Below are 21,435 nucleotides of genomic sequence, written 5' to 3' on the forward strand. Positions count from 1 at the left end.
ATGCTTTTTTTTTTCTTTTCTTTTTTGTTCAAGAAAACATAGCAGGCTTTCTTAGGTATATAAAACTGTTAATTTTAGATAAAAATACAAACTTCACCTTTACAAAACACATATTTCTGTTGAATACACATAAAGCATAACATTTTACCAAAAATAAAGAATTTTAGGTTTTGTTCAACTATTTGCAGCAAGGGCTTTCCCATGCCACAATGACATTGTACAATGCGGATACAAGAATTTGTACATTTCACATAGCGCCAACATGTGAAATAAAAGTATTTGTATACCAATAAGAATGGCAATTGCTAACACAATATCACTATTAGGCAACTGGCATAAGTCTCAAAGAAAAAAAAGGATATTTGCGTGGATATCCTATGATTTGTTTACACACATCAGGTTTTTTTAAATGCTTTAAATTACGGGGGAGGTTGGGAGACATAAACCAAGAAACGTCTAGAAAATTATGCATAGGTATACCATTTTTATTTTAATATATCTCATTAGTTTGCATCCCACTAGGAGAAATACCATAATGTTTGTGTTCTGCTTACTGTTACACCAGTCTTCTATATGTGTTACTGATAAATGTAGTCCAAGAGATAATAAAAAGCTAGGCAAAGAGTAAAAAGAAAGCTTAATAATCACTTTATGGTGTAAAAAAAAATCCATTTAAGGCTCCCCAGAAGGTATTCTTTTTTTGTATAGACTTTAAAACACCACCAAGCAAGGATGTACTGTTTCTATAGTGTTTGCGTGGCATTTGATCATTTGATACATTCCTGCTTTTTTGTGCCTGAAGTCCATTTGTGTCCATCCATCTTCATCAAGAAAGCAGGCACATTTCTTGACATAAAGCACCGTTGACTGCTCTGACAGAAATCCACTATTCACTTAAGATTTCTGTCTTTTTTTTTTCCTTCTTCTTCTTCCTCTTTTATTTTTTGTTTTGTACTTTTGGTATCCTCCATTCATTCAACTGTCTTTTTTATTTTCTTTGTTTGTTTTGTTGTTTTGTGGTTTTTTGGACAGGGAAGCTTCCTATTGTTTCACAGAGTGCTACAATACTTGCTTTGATGTCACATTAAACAAATGTACATTGTCTCTTTGTTCTCATTAAGTGTTCTTTTCAGCCAGTTTTTTTCACACAGGAGAACAAATAAAGTATACAGTCAATAAAGCACCATACATAGTAGGTTCAGGAATGTAACAAACCATGTACATCCATGTCCCAGAGAGAAGTTCTTTTTTTTTCTAGCTTATTTCACCTTACATCTGCAGGAGAGAAAAAAGATATAATAACTCCATGATTAGAATCACAGGACCTTTCCTCTGAGATGTCTTTTAAAAAAAAAACTATTCTGCATGAAATTCACTAACCTGGGACAAGAAGTTCTAAATGCTGTTTTGATTGAGTTTACATGCTGACTTTTAAAGTTGAATTTTACAAAATCTTTGCTTCTATCATACTACTCCCAATAAATACCTGTTAATCTGAAACAGGATATCAAGTTTAGCATTCCTTCAAAAAGATACATCCATATAAATGAAATCTGACATTGGGAGTTCATGTTCAAAAAAGTAAAAAAATAATAATAAATTAAAAAAAAAAGTGCTTGAATTATTAAATTCCCCATCATCCAGCAGTTAGATACATTTACTGCAAATTCAAACTAAATCCCACTCAGAACACTAGAATCATCTGCAACTGTTGCAGCTCATATGACTTCAGATTTTTAGAAATAGAAAATCAGTATTTAATTTGGAAATTTTACAGCTGTCACATCAAACTTTGCTACTGTGCTGATCAAGCCATTCTTTTGTATTGAGGGGTTTCTTGTTTTGTTTTTTTCCTACAATGTAAACCTTATAAATTTTGATGACATCCTATTTTTGCATCCTATTCTTCCTCTGAAAGCCCCCAGACCAATGAAGGTTCTTAGTTCTCTGATACAGGGCCTTGTTACAGAAGAACAGGTGTCCTCTTGTTTTGTAAATTATGCAGTGATTCCGATAATTTCAGATGCATATTTAATCAGTCCCCAGTTCGGGCCAAAAAATGTTTGATGGTCATGCATGTAATAAGATTTACTATACATACTCTATGCTTTCACAGCCGACTGCTTGGAACATAAACCATTTGTAACCTGGCAATTCATTCATGCACTATAATGGGATGCTTAGACTTCAGAAATCAATAATGAAACAAAAAGCAGAGGAAATGGAACTTGAGATTTCCAAGAAGCTTAAATATTAGCTCCCTCAATAAATAAATAAATAAAATGCAAGAGGAGGAAGTAGCTGAAGAATGTAAGATGCTTATGGTGATGTGTAGCTTAAAGGGAAAATACCAAGCAGGTAGAATTATCAAAGCCAATCACGTCTAATCTCTTTGCAGCCTTGAGGTAGCAAGTGTCAAGATTTTGAACAGTGATTAAGCTGGAGTGATGATATTTGATTACATTTTCCATTACTTGTGCCATTAGGGTGTTCAGCATATAGGTCCTACCTGATTAGCAAATAGTTCCAGTAGTTTTTATGTTGGTTTTAACCTTTTTCGTTTCCGTTTTTTACCTGTTTCCCTAGGCCTTCCTGTTAACATAAGGGTAGGCTGGTAAAAAGCCCTAAGATAATGCATTTTGTTGAAAACTGAAGTACGGTAATAAACACTCAAGTTGTTAGCTCTCACAGAATAGTCACAATCTTTTGCATTACAGGTATTTCTTTATAACTTCCGATTTTGAAATAATGTTTGCATAAGTAGAGTAATTATATAAAAGCAAAGGTCCAGTAACCCAAGATGGTGTTGGTGGTGATAGATCTGCCTTGTAACTACTGTTAGCTATTGTATTCAACATTTGCCTTCAGTCCCTGTAGTTTAGTTATTTTAAACTTGCCATCCATAACATTTTCTCACCTATAACTATGGATATGAATCATTGTCTTCTGCCATTCTGATCATTTCCTTCATACGCCTGATTCTGAACTGACATCCCATTTTTCTCACATACGCACAAGCTTTTCATCTTGAAAATTCAACTGCTTAGTCGTTGTCCACAATAAACATTTTGGAAAGCTGAGGTTGATTAGGTAAGATTCTTCATGTATGGAACATAGAACAATTTACAAAAATATGAAAAGCCACCAATTTTTCCTAAATGTTTTGGTCCATTCGTAACTCAAACTAGCTTGGACTAAAATCATCCAGCTTGATTTACCTGTTGGTGCTCAATGAGAGCGAGTGCATAGGCCTAATTTTTCAGCTCTCCATGTATATTATAACTTCCCTGAGAGGCCTAGAGGAGGATATATGTAAAGCAAAGCATGTCAAGAGAACTTGAACGCTCTTGTAAGACAAACAGCTAGGTAAATTCGGCTGACATGAGCTTCTGAGTCCAATAAATATAAAACTGCAGCTCATGAGCCTTGCATTTGCTAAGTACCTGCGCTAGTGAGATGTCCTCTGAAGAGGTTAGAATTTACACCAGGTGTCTGCAGGACATGGTAACCTCCAGTGGGTGCTCTCACCCAAGTTACAATCTCTGCCAGGCATCTGACAGAAATTGTAACCTCTGCTGGGAAACTGAGGCAAATTAGAGCCAGCACCAAAAGTAGCCAGCCAGTTGCTGCCCACTTCTACACTCCAGAATAAAAATATAAAGGATAAATGGGAAGCCTGGACCTCCTAGACAAAGTTGTGTCATCGGGGGGAGGAGATAGCATCAAGAAACTTGCCTAAAACTCAGGCCTGGGGAACCCTTAGCAAGTTTCCTATTTGTCAGAAATCCCAAAGCAGGGAAGTTTCACCTATTTACTTTCCTTATAAAAGTTTCAGACACTTTGGGCCTGATTCTCCTGTTCCTAACACCAGTGTAAATCAGCAGTAACTCTACTGACGTCAGTAGGCCACATCTTCAGCTGGTGTAAATTGCCACAGTTCCAATGATATCAATGGAGCTGATCTGCACTAGTTGAGGATCTGGCACAATGGAGTTATATGGTGCAAGTGAGAGGAGAATCAGGCCTTGCGTAATAACTAGGAGTACAACTTCTGAAAAATCCCTCATGGCAGAGATACTCCCCCAGCCCGGTCAGAGTCCCTAGGGCAGTTATCATATCCATGGGCACACGCAGAGCTTATTGACCAAAATGTTCCACAGCAAGGGGCCGCCAGGAAAAATAAAATAATTAATAATAATAATAATGAAAAACCCCCAAAGCCACACCAAGGAAACTGTCAGACAAAAGACTTTCAGATAGAGAATCGTGGCTGCAAATTTTTTTCATGGGAGGTGGGGGGGGAGAAATGGATGAATGTTACAGTTAAATAATAACAATAATGCTCAAGAGTAAGGAAATCAGAAATTAAGGTTCCTGGACCAACCTTAGCTTTCACCCGTCACCCTGGCCATCTGCTAGCTACTACCTAGAGACGCCCCATCCCTCCGTTTATCATTGTCCAATCCCTTCCTAACATAGAGTCCAGAAATCCACTCTCCCTGCTGAAACACTAGACAAATGTATAAACTAGCTAACCAGCTAGCGCCTGATCCCAAACCCACTGAAGTAAATGGGAGTTAAGACTTGATCCTTCACCAGATCATCCTCCCACTTACATCTAGAGATTATAACATCTTGTGTTTTGGTTGACTGCAATGGAGTTACACAGGCATCAAACTGGAATAACCTAATGGTTTATCAGGCCAACTATTTTCTCAGCAACAGAAAACACTACTTTATCTCCTGATATAGGCAAGACGTCATACAATAACCCCATGTATGTTCCGACTGCAGAAAAAAACCCTGCCACAGAAAGGCCAAAGATCTACCTGTACCTGTCCTCCCTCTACATTATCCACCATCACCAGCTGCAACACTGACTGCCTCACCCCCGGGGGCACCTGCACTCCACCTGGTCTAAAACTGGTGTATGACCCTTTAGGGTCCCCAGTGACCTGGCATAATGTAAAGTTAAACTGCCAGGCTGCTCTAACTTATACCAGGGCTGGGCCAAGGCCTGGGCAGCTTGCTCCGTACCCAGCTTCCTGAATGCCTCCTAGCCCCTGAGATCAGTGGATCTGGGTGCAGGAGAGAACCTGGGCCACAGTTTTATGAAAGCCACTTTGAAAGTTAAGTATTTCCTCCCCCCCACAGTCATAAATCCCTTTTTCTGTCATTCATATTCTCAACAAGCCAGGCATACGTTTAATGTGACAACTGGCAACAATCTCTGTAAAGATGGGTAGAGAAATGGAAACCGAATAAAGGCTGCAGTAGGAAACTTAATTTCAAAATTCCTTACTTTTGAATGATTACATTCTTTCTAAATAAAATGTTCTATTCATTTCAAACTTAGTGTTCCCTTTAGTAAAGTAAATTGTCAGCCTTAACTTTATCTCAAAGGGGTCATTACTTGATAGAATTTACCAGCAAGATACAAATAGTATAACCTTCAAATTAGTTAGGCAAGATTTTTATGTTATGCATTTCACGTTTAAAGGCTGCACTAAAGAAAACTGCTGCAATTTCAACTTTGAATCCAAATTCTTGTATATAACCCAAATCCTGTTTTAATTCCACACCTTTGAAACAGAGGGGTTCTCAGTGAGGTCAATGGGAGCAGGGTTGGGTCCACATTCTTTACTATAAATATAAGTTCCCATCTGATAAAAGTATGTGTACAAAAATAAAAGGATGACATACCAGTTTCTTCTTCTCGATAATCTGAATTAGAATTTGATGATGTACAGGTGCATTCCATGTGCTCTTCTAACCTCACCAGAACTTCTTTTAATTTTGGCTTTTTTCTAACATATTCCACTTTTGCCACCTAAGAAAAAAGAACGGTGTTTGTACTTAGACACTTTAATGCATAACGGGACTTAAGACAGGTGGTTACATATCTATATAAGCCACCTCTATCCTGGTCGAGCATCACATACTTATTTCATGACACATCCTTTATACAAGTTCAGCAGTTCCAAACAGACCAGGTTTTTTCCCCGCAAGAACTTCCCATTCATGGGGTTTGAGCAATTCTATATTTCAGGATTTTTCTAAGTCAAGGTAAAGTTTCATATTCAGTCTCAAATCTGCATTTGTTACTGAATTTACAAATTCTAATATATTTTTCTCTCTACAACATTTCACCAGGGTTATGTTGAACTACTCATTGTTTTTAAGACTAAGGCAAACAGCAAAGACATGGAAAAGCACCAGTGCTGTTTGAGAACCTAGATCTCAATGATATCTGATAAGGGATGCCCTCTCTCTGTCCTACAAGCTTCTTGCAGGAACTCTGGTGAATGAGAGCTCACTTACCTTTAGAGGAGAACTAGGAGGAAAATGAAAAGGAGATTAAAAGCTTTTTTTAAAGTCTTTGCTGAGACACATCCATCTTGCTTGATGTTCTCTCTCTACTCTACGGAAATGTTACCTCTTCAGATACACTGAGTACATATTTCACTAGCATTTAGGTTCCAGGTACATTTCAGGTTCAAGTACAAGTACAGAACAAACAGGTTCTAACACCGTTTGGTGGGCTAGCATGGACCATATTCTAGCTCAGGAAGAGAGCTAAAATAGAACACATTTTAAATCTTGTTCTGACATGCACTGGCCCCATCCACACTGGCCAGCCTAACCTTCTTAGAGCCCTGTGCAACCACCACTGAGATTAAACCTGAGTGAAACCAATATAGATAGGGTCTTGTGCTGAGGGAAGAACCACACCCAAAGGGGAATCTTCTAGCTGCTTTGCTTTTCAACACTGCTCGGCACTAGGGAGACATCCAAAATGTGCCTCCCATTTGACTGTAGGGGGCTGTAAACAGGGGCGGTCACGGAGAGCAATAAAACCAAATAGTGCGGATACTGTATTATTTTATATAAATTAAAGACAGAGAAATCGAGAGACTGGGTCTCTGATCCCTTGCACAGCCCAGATGATTGACACACATGTGGTGCTTTGAGGACATAGCATCAGTCAATCTGTATATCAGTGAAATAGGCAGGGTTGTTAAAAAATGATCAGTGTCCAAAAATTTTAAGACCCTTTTCCTAATTGTGTATGGATTTGTTTGTTGGGGGTTTTAATGCTCCTTGATCTTAGCATTGAGAAAACATTGATCCTCTGTCTTTCCAAAAGCGGCAAGTTGTTCTCATAACATGGCGGTGGAGTTTATACTTCCCAATTGTCAGAAACCATCCTTTGGCTTTCTGGACACACATGACCAATGGACATCTGAACGAGAGTGAAATACTGGGCCTTGTTAAAATCAGTGGGAGTTTTGCCACTGACTTCAACAGAGCCAAGATTTCAAACCCACATTTCAGTCACTGCCCCCTTTGTCAACAAGATCTGGAACCTATTTGCATTTACCCAGCAAACAATAGTTCTGCACAGACAGATGCAGTAGTTAAAATGTCCACATTAAAGACATTTTCTGAGGCTGTCAGATTTCCATACAAAAAGATTTAGAGCTGGCTCTAACATGTCAGAATGCTCCGCTGAAAGGTCAACTATGGGTCACAGCAATATGTTTCAGGCTCTTCTATCAGAGTATAACTCTAGCAAGGCTTTGAATGCAAAGATTTGAAAATGTATGGTACATCTGAGTCACCCAGCATCAAAGGATGACTAATCTTTAAAATTCACAATAACAAACAGGGATTAAGACCTCTATAACCAGAGACATAGGAAGCGACCCAGCAATTATGAAATGGCTTTGATATCTGCCATTCTTATTGCAATTGTTGGAATTAATCAGCATCATCAAAAATTACTTGCCACTAAAACTGTAATCTAACTTTATTTTAGGCCATCTCTATTTTTTTCCAAATTGAGACGACTATATATACACGCCTTCCATCCCTTACTTTGTACTACACACACTGGAAGATGTAGGAGGAGATACTTAGAGACTCTGTGGTGATAACCTACTTCACATTGACCAATTAAAAGCTACAGTTTTTAGTGAAGTGCACTGTAAACTAAAACAAACAAAAAAGCATCCCCCAAACTCCTCTTTCTCCTTCAGGCAACATAAGTGAAGGTTGAAGATTTATAAAGTGCTGCAAACATTAAAATTTCTCAAGTTAAAGCAACATCAAATGCAATTAAATTCCTAAATTTGTGTTGTCTCATAACACCTGCTGCCACCATGGGATCTATAATTAATGCTAAGCTAAAACATTAGGCTCTGGGCCAGATTCTCAGCTGATGTAAAATGCCACGGCTATTTTGACATCACAGGATCCAACTCTAGGTTAGCATTCTTTTTCCCCCCATCCTGTTGCTCGCAAGAGAAGGATAACCACACACTATTGTGTACTACCCGTTGCTTTGAAATGGTTAGTCCTCAGCAAACCACTCATTTCAACATGGGCTTCTTTCATCTTTCTCTAATGCAACAAAACCAAGAACCTTCTACAACAACAAAAAATATTACTTATAAAAACGATGGGGGAGATAAGATCCATTTGTGGGATTTTTTAATCTCCCCCAAATATTACATTTAAATAATTGTACTATAATAGGTAGGTTAGGGTCTATATTTTGTACCTCTATGGTCTCTATTCCACATTCCTATTGTGTGTGAGGAGGGAGAGAGGGGAGGGAGTGTGGAGAAGAGGGGAAGGAGTGTAGGGGAAAGTTATGTTGCTCAGATAAAAATATCTGGTCTGGTGGGAACACTTGATGGTATCAACCTCAGCTCCAAGGGGAAGGCAATGTTTCAAATTGTTCAACAGTGATACATAAAGAATGGCAATGAGTTTTCCCAGGCAGGCTGCAATGCAGAATCTCATGGAAATCAGGGACTCAAGCATAGGAAAAAGGCAGGACTCTAGGCATGAAAACCCTGAGAACCCCACCAGCATAATAACAAAATTAATTCTGTACAAGAACTTACAAGAAACCTCTCAGCATGGGAGATGACTTTTATTATAACACTCATCAACAACAAAGCCCACTTGGATGGTCCCTGTTTAACATACCAGGCATGAAATAAAATCCTGAATTAGGGCGCTTTTCAGAAATGAAATGACTAACAAAGGCATCAGTTTGCTCTAGCTCAGAAGTGGATTAGAAACGGTATGATGGAATGAAGCTCTATGGACCCGGGCAATTCTAAAAATTGCAACTGAGGGATCAAGTTAAAGAACGAAGACAGAGGTCTGTTGGATTTTAACTAGACACAAAGAAGTCATCTGGAGTCAAACCACTGCTCAAGCAAGGTGCATTTGCCTATAGTAGGTCAAAAAGTCATTGCACAATTGTGTTTTATGGAACAAGAACGATTATAACACTACTTGTTATAGGGTTTGTAATTGCTCTTAAAGGGAAGTTAAAGATCAAGTATTGCTTGGTCCCATTTCAGCACAAAACAAGAGAATACTGAAAGATGTAGTCCCCAGAGGGACACAGGGAATTGTATGATGCTGCAAGGCATGATGGGAAGAAGAATCAGGGAATATAAGGAGCAGCTTTTCGTCAGAAGAGGAGAAACCGGGGAGAGATCAGACCTGATGTGTGGCACTTCACCAAGACAGCAGAGGAAACAGCCTGGAAAAGGCTGTGGCAAGGACCTAAGAGGAGGCCTAGTGAAAGAAACCCAGGGTAGTGACAAAGCACATGAAGGAAAAAGTATAGAGTAAAACAGTATTGGTGAGGGTTTGAGGCCTGATTTTGGCACACAGTCTGGGGGCTCAGACTGGTGCTTCCAGAAAGAGTAGGAAGACGCCCCTTTTTCACTCCCCTACATGAATGGGGAGAGAGCTGTGGCCCATGGTGGACCAAGGAAGGAGCCATTTAGCCCCGAGTCACAGGAAAAGAGAATACTTAGCCCAGTGAGGACAGAGGATCTGATTAGCTTTGCTTCAGGATGGAGGATTGTTGAACCTGGGGAGGACCAGAAGACCATTTTGCTTTGGATTCGTGTGGTTGCCCTGGAAGGGGAGGACTTTTGTTTTGGCTGGAAGCACTAAACCTATCTCAGAGGGAAACTATGGCCTGGCCCTGGACACTGGCAGGGACACTGAAGAGATAAGAACCCACCACACTCCTCAAGAAATGCTTTGTTACAGATGGATTCTTGCTACCTAGACGTCCATGGTCCCTAAACCATACATGTGTGACCCCATGGACAGCCTACCAGGATACACATGATTAGTCCAGAAGGCCTTGCTGGCAGAGGAACCACTACAGTTCCATTGCACAGTGTAGAGGAGGCCAGATAGGGGAGCTGTGCAGGCTTTGTGGGTGTAGGCTTGCTGGATTTACTGCTGTAGGGACTCACCAGCTACTGACCCCTGCATGTGATGGGGGATACAAAGACTCTGGAGGCTATTGTCACAGTTACCGGGCTAGCTGCACCTCTGTTTCCTTTCTGGGCTCACTGAGTGCATCTGCTCTCTACTATATTATACTAGTTCTTATACTGCACTCATCAACATAGTCTCTGAACACCTTCCAGCAGTGCACCAAGCAACACACATCTGTCATGTTTCCCAGTCTTCATACCTTAACCCATGGCAGAGTGGAATTCTGCATTTCTCCGTCTCTTACACCAGGCCCTGGGCTACAGCACTCTGTGGAGCAACCATTCTTACCCAGCAGGTCTAACTGAACTTGGGTACCTTCAGTTCTTTCCTTCAGGAGTCTAGTGATATCCAGGGATCAGCCAGCCGTCTTAAAACCAAAGTATTGTTTCTTTTAACGGAAGTCACAAGACATTTCAAGAAAAAGAATTTGAAAACAAGAAACACTCTGTCTGCTTGTTTGTCTTACCTAAAGGCTTATCATCCTTTGACGTAACCAAGGCAGATACCCCCATCAGGTCCCCGCATCTCAGTCTGCTTCTCCTGAGCAACCACCCCTTTCTCTTGAGGAAGTGCTCCTTCTTAAACAGCGAGAGTTCTTTTGATCTCTTGCATATCTGCCTTTTCCTGCCCTGGCACCGTCTCTGAATGACGCTCAAGTGCTGGTTTGCTGAGAAGTGGCTTATCTCCGGCTACTCTTTCCCTTCCTGCTTGTCTTTCCCAGCAACCCCTTGTTGAATTACACCAGCATATCCATACAGTAAACATCCCATTAACCAGGTCAATGTGCCATATTCATAAATGAATGCAGAGCAGCTCCAAATCCATCACAGCTATTACAGCTAAGGATAGTGGATGGAGCCCTTCTGCTATTGCTCCACAGATTGGAAAGGAAGATTGCTCCCTGCTGTTCTTGCAGAGATCCCTAGCACCCAGCTCAGCTACTCAGGCTTGGCATTGGGAACAGGATTTGCTCCATAATGTCCACATCTGCTGTCTTGGCTAGGAACACACTGGCAGATCTGCTGAATGGAAAGATGGTTTTTTTCATGTCTGCTATTGGGCTGACCCAGTTAAGTAAACTTCAGGAAATGCCAAACAAAGGGATAATCCAGGTCCTTGGGCTGGCTAAATACTTCATCTACCTGACATATTTCTGGAACGAATATAAAACCAATGGAACCTCTAAGCATTATGAATTGAGTTTTGTTGCGACAACAGGCACAGTTAGAGAAAATACTTCCCCAAGTGACATTTAAAAAAAAAAATCACACTCCACCAGCTGGCACTAGGGAGCGATTGGATTCCTTGCCATGTGCTAATCACAGAGGAATTCCCAAAGTCAAAATTCTGCAGGACTGAGCAATTTGCTTTTGCACCGTGGTTCAGAGTTTGCAGTAGCCTGGTCAGCAAAAAGAACAGGAGTACTTGTGGCACCTTAGAGACTAACACATTTATTTGGGCATAAGCTTTCGTGGGCTAAAACCTGCTTCATCGGATGCATGCAGTGGAAAATACAGTAGGAAGATATATATACACAGAGAACATGAAGAAATGGGTGTTGCCATACCAACTATAACAAGAGTAATCAATTAAGATGGGCTATTATCAGCAGGAGAAAAAAAACGTTTGTAGTGATAATCAGGATGGCCCATTTCCAACAGCTGACAAGAAGATGTGAGTAACAGTAGGGGGGAAGTTAACATGGGGAAATAGTTTTTACTTTGTGTAATGACCCATCCAACTCCCAGTCTTTATTCAAGCCTAATTTAATAGTGTCCAGTTTGCGAAAGCTTATGCTTTCAAATCAATTTGTTAGTCTCTAAGGTGCCACAAGGACTCCTCGTTCTTTTTGCTGATACAGACTAACACGGCTACCACTCTGAAAACTGGTCAGAAAAGATACTCAGAGGTTCAGAAAAAGAAGCGGCAAAGACGTCAAGTCTGCTCCAATTACTGAATCCTTGAGTATGTTAGCATAAGAAGACAAGCAATAGAACTTGTGCTTATAAGCATGTGAGGGTCAACGAGGGAGAATGACTTTAAAACGGGCATTTCATTTCAATCACACGGATGTTCTTTCATGCTAGGTATGAATAGATTGTTTAAAACATATTCCTGTGGGGAAAGGGAGACACGTCCGACATAGGTGCTCTCTGTGTTGCCAGGCAGCAGCCCCACTTCTCAGACCCTGCTTTTTGTTGATCGCTTAGCGAGGAAACAGATTCCATAGTATCAGGTGGCTTTTTTTAAAAGCTAAGAATAAAGGATCACGGTGTGATTCTTAAAACCATTGGCTGCATGTGGAGGTAGGGAGATTTCAGAGGGGCCTGAAGGCAGAGGGAGCCCCAAAGGGAGCATATCCTGGAGGGTGAGCTCTATCACCCTCTGAAAGGGTGCAGCCTGTGCCCGGCTGTATTAATGCCAGCCAGGTCCACTGGCTCATGCGGAAGTGGAGAAAGGTCAAAGCGCACCTGTCCCCTGACCCCTTTGTGGGAGGCCAGTGCCACCAGCAATGCTGGCCCAGAGCACTGCTTTGCTCCCCAGCTAGACTGCAGCAGCCCCCTGCCTGGTGTACAAGGGGTCTGAACCAAAGCATACTGAAGTCTATGGGAGGCTTTCCATTGACCTCAGTGGCCTTAGGATCAAATCCAAGGAGAGGAATGTCCCTAACGCCTGCACTCACCTTCACTGCACCTGCATTAAGTCCTTGCATTCCAGCCCTAACACTCTGACATATTGATAAATGATAACTTTGTCCACAAGGGCATAAAGAAACCTCCTTTGCTTTGGCCTGTGAGATAATACGTCTGCTAACCCACTCACTGACCTTTCTGGGTGGACATTTTTGCAGTGTGACTAGGCACGCTATGATCTCACCACCTTGTCAATGAAAGGGGAAGGAGGGAAGCCCTTCCAGTCCTAATCAAAAGGGCGCTTTTATCCAGCCTGACATCATGGAAAAAACAAGAGAGCTCTCAACTGCATTCCAGGAATAACCCAGACAAGCCCCCCAAAACAACTCCTACCTTTGCTGGGACCCTCATGCAGGCCTTTGCTAGATAATGGCATGCACACCCACTGAGCTCTAAGTACAGGATTTCCAAAAGGCTCATCCAACAATTAATTATATCGAAGCCTACGAGAGAAGCCGACTCTGGAGGAAACAAATACAGATTCTGTTCAGAGATTTCTGATGTGACTGTGGGGTCAGCGGGCAACCTCGACAATGAGCATCCTGTTTCTGTTTGACCTCTTGTCCTTCTTGCTGCTTAATTACTGTTTGGAGCAGGGGACTTGCCTTGGAATTTTCTGAAGAACTGGCCGACGTGTATATCGATACCGTTGGTGCCATAAAAATCATCTTGCCTGATGGGGTTACTTTTAACGTACCCCAGTAATACAATGAATGTCCTCCTGAAGGGACCAATGCTGCATCCCTGAATTGTGTGAGACAGTGAGGCAGATTCCTTGGCGCAGTAATGGTGGGGAGATGACATCACTTAAAGCTGCTGCCTACGTTTTAAACTCCATCACTGGCTTTATGTTCCTTAATACATCCTATGCCAGAGGGGGATTGCTGTGGCAGACTACCCAGCTCACTCACTCCCTGCCCCTACAGTTCAGTGGGAGATGGAGGAGTGGAGACTAGGTTGTGGTACAGATGCACCAGCAGGGAATTCTCATCAGCCAGGGAAATTCTCTGCTCGGCATATGCAGCCTGATTTTCACCTCTTTGCCCCACGTCAGCATATTAACGAGAGAATCTGGCCCAGAGAACTCAGTGTGAGCAGGACTGGGCCCAAAGATGATAGCATTGCCCTCACCATTATGGTTACAGGTAGGGAGGCACTTTCATTGTCAGTCTCTATTTGAAATGGCTTAAACTTTGGGGCTTAGACGTCTCCACTTTGTTCTCAGCCCAGCAGTTAACTGTGTTGTCCCTGATTTTTTTTTCTTTTTCCTTTTTTTTTAATTATATTTGCAAAGCGTATCAAGATCCACAAAGGAACGATGCCATGTAAGTGTAAAGTATAATTATTTTTGGAAAGACTGAAAAAATCTCTTCAGATGTTTTCCAGCTTATCAGAGTGTGAAACTGTTCTTCACCCCTTAAAAAAACCTCTGCTCAGACACTTTTTTGTGGGTTCAGATAATTCATAATTGGTTGGGATGTCACACTTTGTACTTGGAATGTGCGATGACCAAATAAATGTGTTAGCAGCACCTCTTATAATTACTCAATGAACCACAGTGGCTGCTGCACTCATTATATCCTCCCAGGCAAATCCATATTTGAGTTTTTAAAAAACAGGATTTTGACCTTAGAATTTGCAGTCAAGCATGGGGCCCAGAGGTTAATGAAATGTGATTCTGATCTCACTCATGCTGGTGCAACTCCGTCGACTTCAGCAGAGTAACTATTGAATTGCACTGATATAAACGAGAGCAAAATACAAGAAATACCATTCACTTCATGTAATATTTACCGGAAGCCTGTGGCAGGGAGAAATGGATTTTGCTTAATGAATAAATATAGCATGAAGCCTTGAGTCTCTTATCCCCAGGGATACAATAATTTGGAAGACATTTTTTCAGATCAAAAGTGTTATATTGTCACATATAAAAGACCAATTTAGGCTGCACAATATTGAATTAAAGAAACTTAATTCTGTGCAGTGGATTTTGCAGTCCAATGCCCCTTGAGTCATTCTATCTTTTAAATTCAAGATCTGTTCTGGAAGAGATCGTGGGAAAGACACAATCAAAACCATTTTTTATTTTTTTAGATATAAAGGAAAATGAAAGGAATCCATGAAAATCAAATCTAAAAATAACATTTTCCACTAATCATATTTTATGAAAGGCATCTGCTCAACTTACAAGGGAGCAAGATATCTGACCGACTTTGCTAGGACGAGGGTGGTAAAGGTAGATGCTAAGCGGGATGCAAACAAGAATGTCTGAAGCTCCCAAACTCTTACATTAATGTCCCTACAACCATAATCTGCTCACCTTGACACTTCTGTGATGTATCCGTGACGGCTGGCATTTCACGCTGCTGGTGTTGCAACAGCCAGTACAACGTTTCACCTCCACGCACGGTGGCCATATCAGGAAATTAGCAGATGTGGGATCGATCTGACTCCGAGGTATCTCGTATATAACAGTTCTTGTTTTGCAGACGGCAGGAATGGCTTCCTCTGCAAACAGAAGAACCCAAACTTCGAGATGAACAGCTGTTCTCGCTTTAGAGCACACATGCTTACACTACTACGTGCTTAAGGGAGTGATTCCCACCCAGGCTTTTGCGACAGGTGCTCTGTGCTCCTATTGCAGACATTAACGATATGCCTTTGTGCTGGGCTTGGATAAGCTGTTACCGCTTGCCTCCCGTTCAATTGTGCATGCTACCCCAGAGTGAAGCCTGAGTTGCTCCAAACACCCAGATCACGAGACGAGGGCTTTCCACCGCTCAACTTCCAATGCAGCTCAGAGCGCGGACAAATAAATGGGAGGCACAGACTGTCTGAAAGGTGACAGCAGGCAAGGACACCGTCTGAAACTCTCACTGTTGTACTAGTTCCTGATAAGATAGCTGGATAGGGACTGGTCCTGAACCACAGAAGGCAGTGGAAGCTTTGCTATTTTCCAGGATAAAGGCCATAATGTGCATCTATGTATGTTTCACACATACAAAGCACATTTAATAAACTGCACACAATCTGCTTCTGTAATTTCTACACCATGCACCATCCCTTTGTTTATGACAAAACCTTCTCCAACTTTCAGTTCTGAAATGGTCTTAACACCAAGCTGTCATACAAATAGCAGCACGCCTTATTTCTGAATGAAGCTGGGGAAATTATGCATGGCTTGATTTTTTTAACAAGGCGAAACCATGAGAATAGCATGACCAAAGTGACTATAATACTCTGTTCAGCTGAGCAAATTATTTTACCAAGTCTCAATCTACAGCAACTTCCTGGTGCTGAAAGACCAGTTTACAAGCAAAGGTGTCAGGCTTTTGAGGGTTAGCTGTATAATGTTTGCTGTGCAATAAAACAATGTTGTGAGATATTGCTAGGTGACAGCTTAGTCACAGTGCATTAAGCTGACATATGAACAATCCAAGATCCACAAACCTGAGATCTCTTGCAGCCTGGGATGATAAGAGCTAGGACTACTCAAGAAGTGACATTCTTGACTCCAGGACCAGATGGGCTGGCAAAGAATGCTTTGTCTCTGTTATGGCAGCCCCAACGGGGAAATTTGAATGGTGAGAATTTATTTGAAGGCAGCTTGTTTTTTGCTGTCCAGTTAAAGAGGCTAAGCTGGTGGGGTGTGATGAAGTTGGGATGCTCTTCAATACCCTCAATAGAAGTATAAAGAGAAGAAAATGTGATCTGGTTTGAACCCGGAACTTGAAAGCCTAGGATCACATTTGCTTTGATTTGGTTTGGGAAGAGGTCCGTTTTGATGGGCAAGCCCCCAGAGGAAGCTTTAAAACAACTCTGTAGGGTGGGTAAATATCACAGCAAAGGAAGGATGCTTCTCACTCCCTACAGTGCTGTTAACTAGGCCAATTAAGGGCCTGATAGTGCAAGATACCGGGCAGCTCCTGCAAAATGCTAAGACCGCCATTCCCATTGACCTTAAATGGGAGGCATTCAGCACCTTACAGAATAAGGCACCAAATGCAGCAGGTGGTTTCAGAAGCATTGTCCTCTAGAAGGGTTCAGTGTGATAAGTGTGCAGTTGCCAATTCACACTGCAAATCCATGCTGACAGTGTGCTCTGCTATATGTTTCATGGGCTCTTAGCCTAAAGTTAAAATATACTGATTAGGAATTACCCACAGCATATAAGAATATGCATGTTTTCCAAAGATAAGTTAAATGGTAAATCAGTAAGATCTAATCACTTGTAACAAGTGTTGTTGCATAAAAATGCCATTTTGAAGTCAATTAACATCTATTTCATTTTATATCCAGGCTTTTGTTTGAAACCATCATTAATTCTTATTAGAAAAATGCCTGGTCCCTTGTGTAATGATGGGAATTAATGTCATAGCACTTCAGTCTTGCTCTTCATTTTTGGATAAACTGGTTTGGAATGAAAGAGTCAAGCTGTTTCCTTTTCTAGAGCTTCTGTCCTGAAAACTCTACCAACTGTTGATGTTTTTTTTTTTAAAGCACATTGCAGTAGTTGTTCCCCACACTACGAATTATACATTGAATATCGCCACATTTTCTAACTAAGGTCTCCCTTTTAACATGCTGCAACAAGAAAGTGAATGTAAAGAATTTATTCATGCTTGTCTCTTGTGGATAGATTACCCAGCAGAAGGTGACTGATGCAACAACTGACTTTGGAAAAGTGACATGCTCAAAGGAAAAGACCATTTTACTTTCTACTTTTTATTTTGCACAATGAAGTGTCTTGCATGACTAATCAAAGGAGCCTCTCCCCACGATTTTGTTCTTTAAGCACAAATAGCTTGTTGTTTCTTACCAATGCTTCTTTTTCTGCGAATGGGTACAGGGTGATTCTCTTGAACATGTTTAGCAGAATGAACACTATGAGATCTCAAGTTTGTTTCTGAAACATCGTCATATCCTAAAGTAGAAAACACAATATCAGACCTTTACTGTGTCATAAGCACGACAGTCACTTTAATTCTGCACCATTAATGTATAAGAATATGCGTCAGCCATACAAACAGGATCAAATCCTGCCTTAATATACAATCCTGAGAGACTCCTGCCAATAAAACAGCCAGGGCATAAGGGCAGAATTGAATGCAGAATTTCTCACACAAACATATGCATTTTTAACTCTTTAATATTTGTTTTATGGAAAAATATAGCAACTCTCTGTGTTTATGATACAGGGGCAATTCTGTTTTAATTCAGTTGCATTTTTCCTGTGAAAGGCATAATAAACTTTCTAATTGAATCTAGGTGTAGAAATCAGAATAACAAATATTTCATGATGCTAATACACAGAATGAAGCTCTCTTTAAGAAGTTCCAAGAGTTCTGATGGTGTGAGTCTACACCAGGGGTCGGCAACCTTTCAGAAGTGCTGTGCCGAGTCTTCATTTATTCACTCTGTTTTAAGGTTTCACGTGCCAGTAATACATTTTAATGTTTTTAGACGGTCTCTTTCTATACGTCTATAATATGTAACTAAACTATTGTTGTATGTAAAGTAAATAAGGTTTTTAAAATGTTTTAAAAGCTTCATTTAAAATTAAATTAAAATGCAGAGCCCCCCGGACCGGTGGCCAGGACCGGGGCAGTGTGAGTGCCACTGAAAAGCAGCTCGTGTGCCGCGTTCGGCACACGTGCCATAGGTTGCCTACCTCTGGTCTACACAATACAAAATATGGTGGTGTAGTAATAATGCTGTTCCTATAAACTTTCTCTTGTCTCGCTAACTCAAGGACAAGCAATAATTAGTTTGGGTTTCCTTTTGGTCTCTCTGTTGCAGAACAAATCCCTTGTGAAGTATCCTAACCTTTGGAGGGGCATCTGAAGCTACTGCAGACTCTGGGATTGCATCCAGGCTTGTCTCGTTCCCTAAATAAGCCTACCACATGGGTTAAAGGGCCATGAGAAAGAGCAAAGATGGAAAACTTGGCATTTCATTTATCATATACAACAACAAAACGACCGCTCCACTATTTGGTTTTGTGAAGTGAAGCAGTCCAGGTCATGTCACATGCAGTGGGTTTCTGAAGGCTATGAGCACAGACTTACTGCATTGCTGGTATAAACAAAATGCGCAACTGAAATGTAACTAAATTCCAACACATCTCATATGTGTGGTAATCTGCCTATTGGAACGCCCTCTGTGACATAATGGGATATTTTATAGGTTTCACCGATGCCTTCAAGGAGAACTGTAATATGCATAAAAAATGCAAGTGGGTGGCATACAAAAAATCAATTATACTCTCTGCTTGCTAACAGCATGTAATGGTCTCCTGTTTTCTATAGCTTTGCACGCCTTCTAAACTCCGCAGTCCTTTCTGCTTCCAGTACATTTATATGCATGTTTCATAATGTATCCAGACTGTAGTGGAACCTGTTTTACACTCAGCTATGTTAACAGTATGGATCACACATGGCTGCTCTATAAATAAACTGACTCCTTCCCCCCCGCACCCCCCACATACAAGGAATCACACCCAACAGAGCGTGCGGCTGTGAAATAATTGCATGCCTCGGGTGCATAGTGAGACATAAAGACAGAGGCCAGGTGCCTTCAGCACCCTTAGAAGGAACCACATGCCCTCAAGTGTGTAATTCCTCTTTTCTTATAAGTGGAAAAAAGCAGACTAAGTAGGCTATGCAACTGTAGCCTCCAGCAAACACTTCCACTCCTCTGTTGCCAAATCCTGCCCATGTCCTAAGACAGTGGGACTGATCCTGTGGGGGTGGTGTAAATCAGCATAGCCCCTTTGAACCCCATCTATCTAGGTATGTATGTGGCCTTCATCACAGGAGTGTCTGAACACCTCGTGGTCACTAATGGCTTGTAGCCTCACAACACCCGTGTAGGGTAAGGAAATATTGCTCCCATTTTACAGATAGGAAACTGAGGCCTGGGGTGGATTAAGTGACATATCCAAGGGCACCTAGGATATGTCACTTAATCCACTCTGTACCTCAGTTTCCTATCTGTAAAATAATAGGAAGTAGGTAGCTGAGCTGGGAACTGAACCCAGGTTTGTCAAGTCCTACCCCAGTGCCACTAGGCCATCCTTCCCCTCTAAGGTGAGCAAAGCTATGTTGATTTACACTAGCTGAGCATCTGGCCTGTCATTTTTACTCAGTGGGGTCTGTGAGTACTCACCACCTCATAGGACCAAACCTTTAATGATTTCCCATATGCTGGGAGCTCACGAAGCGCTGGCTACCTTAAGCACTGGCTACCTCTCTCTCTTTGATGCAAGAAACTATAGTTCAAAAGCAGGGGGACCATATGTCCCATTCTGGCCGGGACAGTCCCTTTTTTAAGCCCTCTCCCAGCCATCCCGACTTTTTTGGCAAAACTGTGCATTTGTCCCGTTGGCTCTTGCCGGCTGATCATCAGTTTTTTTGCACAGTTTTGCAAAAAAAGTGGGGTGTGACCCTTAGCGGGGTGTGGGGTGCGACCCTTAGCGGGGCAGGGGGAGTGGCAACACCAGTCTTGCACTGGAGGGAGGGCTAAGGAGAGTGGCTTGTGTGGTGCTTGAGCCGGCCCTGGGTGGGCGGGGATCTCAGGCTCGCCCTGTGAGTGGGTGGGCAGCGGGGTGGGCTCAGGCCGGCCCATGGGGTGTCCCGTTTTTTCACCCTATTCAAAAGCAAGTTGCATTAATTCTGCTTAGCACAAGAGCCTGACTTGCACAGGGTGCGAAGCCATTCTGCTTACCTGCAAACAGTGTTTAAAAGTAAAGACTATCTGTAAAACTGATATTCCTGAGCCTAGCCTCCTGCTGGTAGTGGCCATCTTGCTGAAGAAAGAAATGAATTGTGATGCCAGCAGTAGAGCAGCCCTGAGTACCAGATTCCAATCCTCTGCCCCCTATTAGGCAAAGCTCCTATTTAGCATAACTCAGTCATACTATATTGCTTTATGAATCAGGTAAGATCCTGGAAGTAATCTCATCAACTAACCACTATGTTAAACCACGTGTTTATGGGACCACAGTTGCACAACTCAGAATTCCATTTAGCCTTATTCTACCACCAGTTTATAAGCAAAATGACATGTTGGATGTGCTTATTATAAGATAACTTGTAAGGCGCTGAAGGCCCTTGGCTTATATTATAACTTGATGTATCACTATAAAATACAATTAGTTCACAACCATATGCCCAGCTGGGGGCAATTCCTGAGAGCAAAAAGAGTAGAGCTACCCTACTGCTAACACAGCTGACTGTAAAACAAGTTCACTGAAATCTAAATGCATTACGAAACATGCACACAAAATGCTTTTTTTTTCAGTCCATCATTGGTGTCTTTTTATAAGCAGAATTGTGGAGCATGTGGTTATTGTAAGAACTGTGCTAAAGTGCTGAAAGCAGTTGGCCTATATTGTATCCCTCTTGGCATCTGGGCCCAC

General features: G+C 41.5%; 1 protein-coding gene across 4 annotated transcripts in view; it reads right to left on the bottom strand.

Annotated features, from left to right (window-relative positions):
- Positions 1 to 464: 464 nt before the first annotated feature.
- Positions 465 to 21,435, bottom strand: part of PDGFA (platelet derived growth factor subunit A) — a 28,185-nt gene continuing 7,214 nt past the window's right edge. Inside the window, exons 3-8 of one of the 4 annotated variants that reach the window (XR_006572545.1) lie at positions 17,836 to 17,940; positions 15,337 to 15,524; positions 5,704 to 5,830; positions 2,510 to 2,592; positions 1,381 to 1,494; positions 465 to 1,275 (exon numbers count right to left, since the gene is read on the bottom strand). Coding sequence is in view for 2 of the 4 variants with exons in the window: in XM_044980577.1 (XP_044836512.1) it covers positions 2,537 to 2,592; positions 5,704 to 5,830; positions 15,337 to 15,524; positions 17,836 to 17,940 (476 nt within the window). In the remaining 2 variants the exon portion in view is untranslated. The remainder of the gene's footprint in view (positions 1,276 to 1,380; positions 1,495 to 2,509; positions 2,593 to 5,703; positions 5,831 to 15,336; positions 15,525 to 17,835; positions 17,941 to 21,435) is intronic. The other 3 variants (XM_044980577.1, XR_006572546.1, XM_044980578.1) reach the window with 3 other exon arrangements.

This window comes from Mauremys mutica, chromosome 11, assembly GCF_020497125.1.
Source record: "Mauremys mutica isolate MM-2020 ecotype Southern chromosome 11, ASM2049712v1, whole genome shotgun sequence".
Classification (NCBI taxonomy): Eukaryota; Metazoa; Chordata; order Testudines; family Geoemydidae; genus Mauremys; species Mauremys mutica.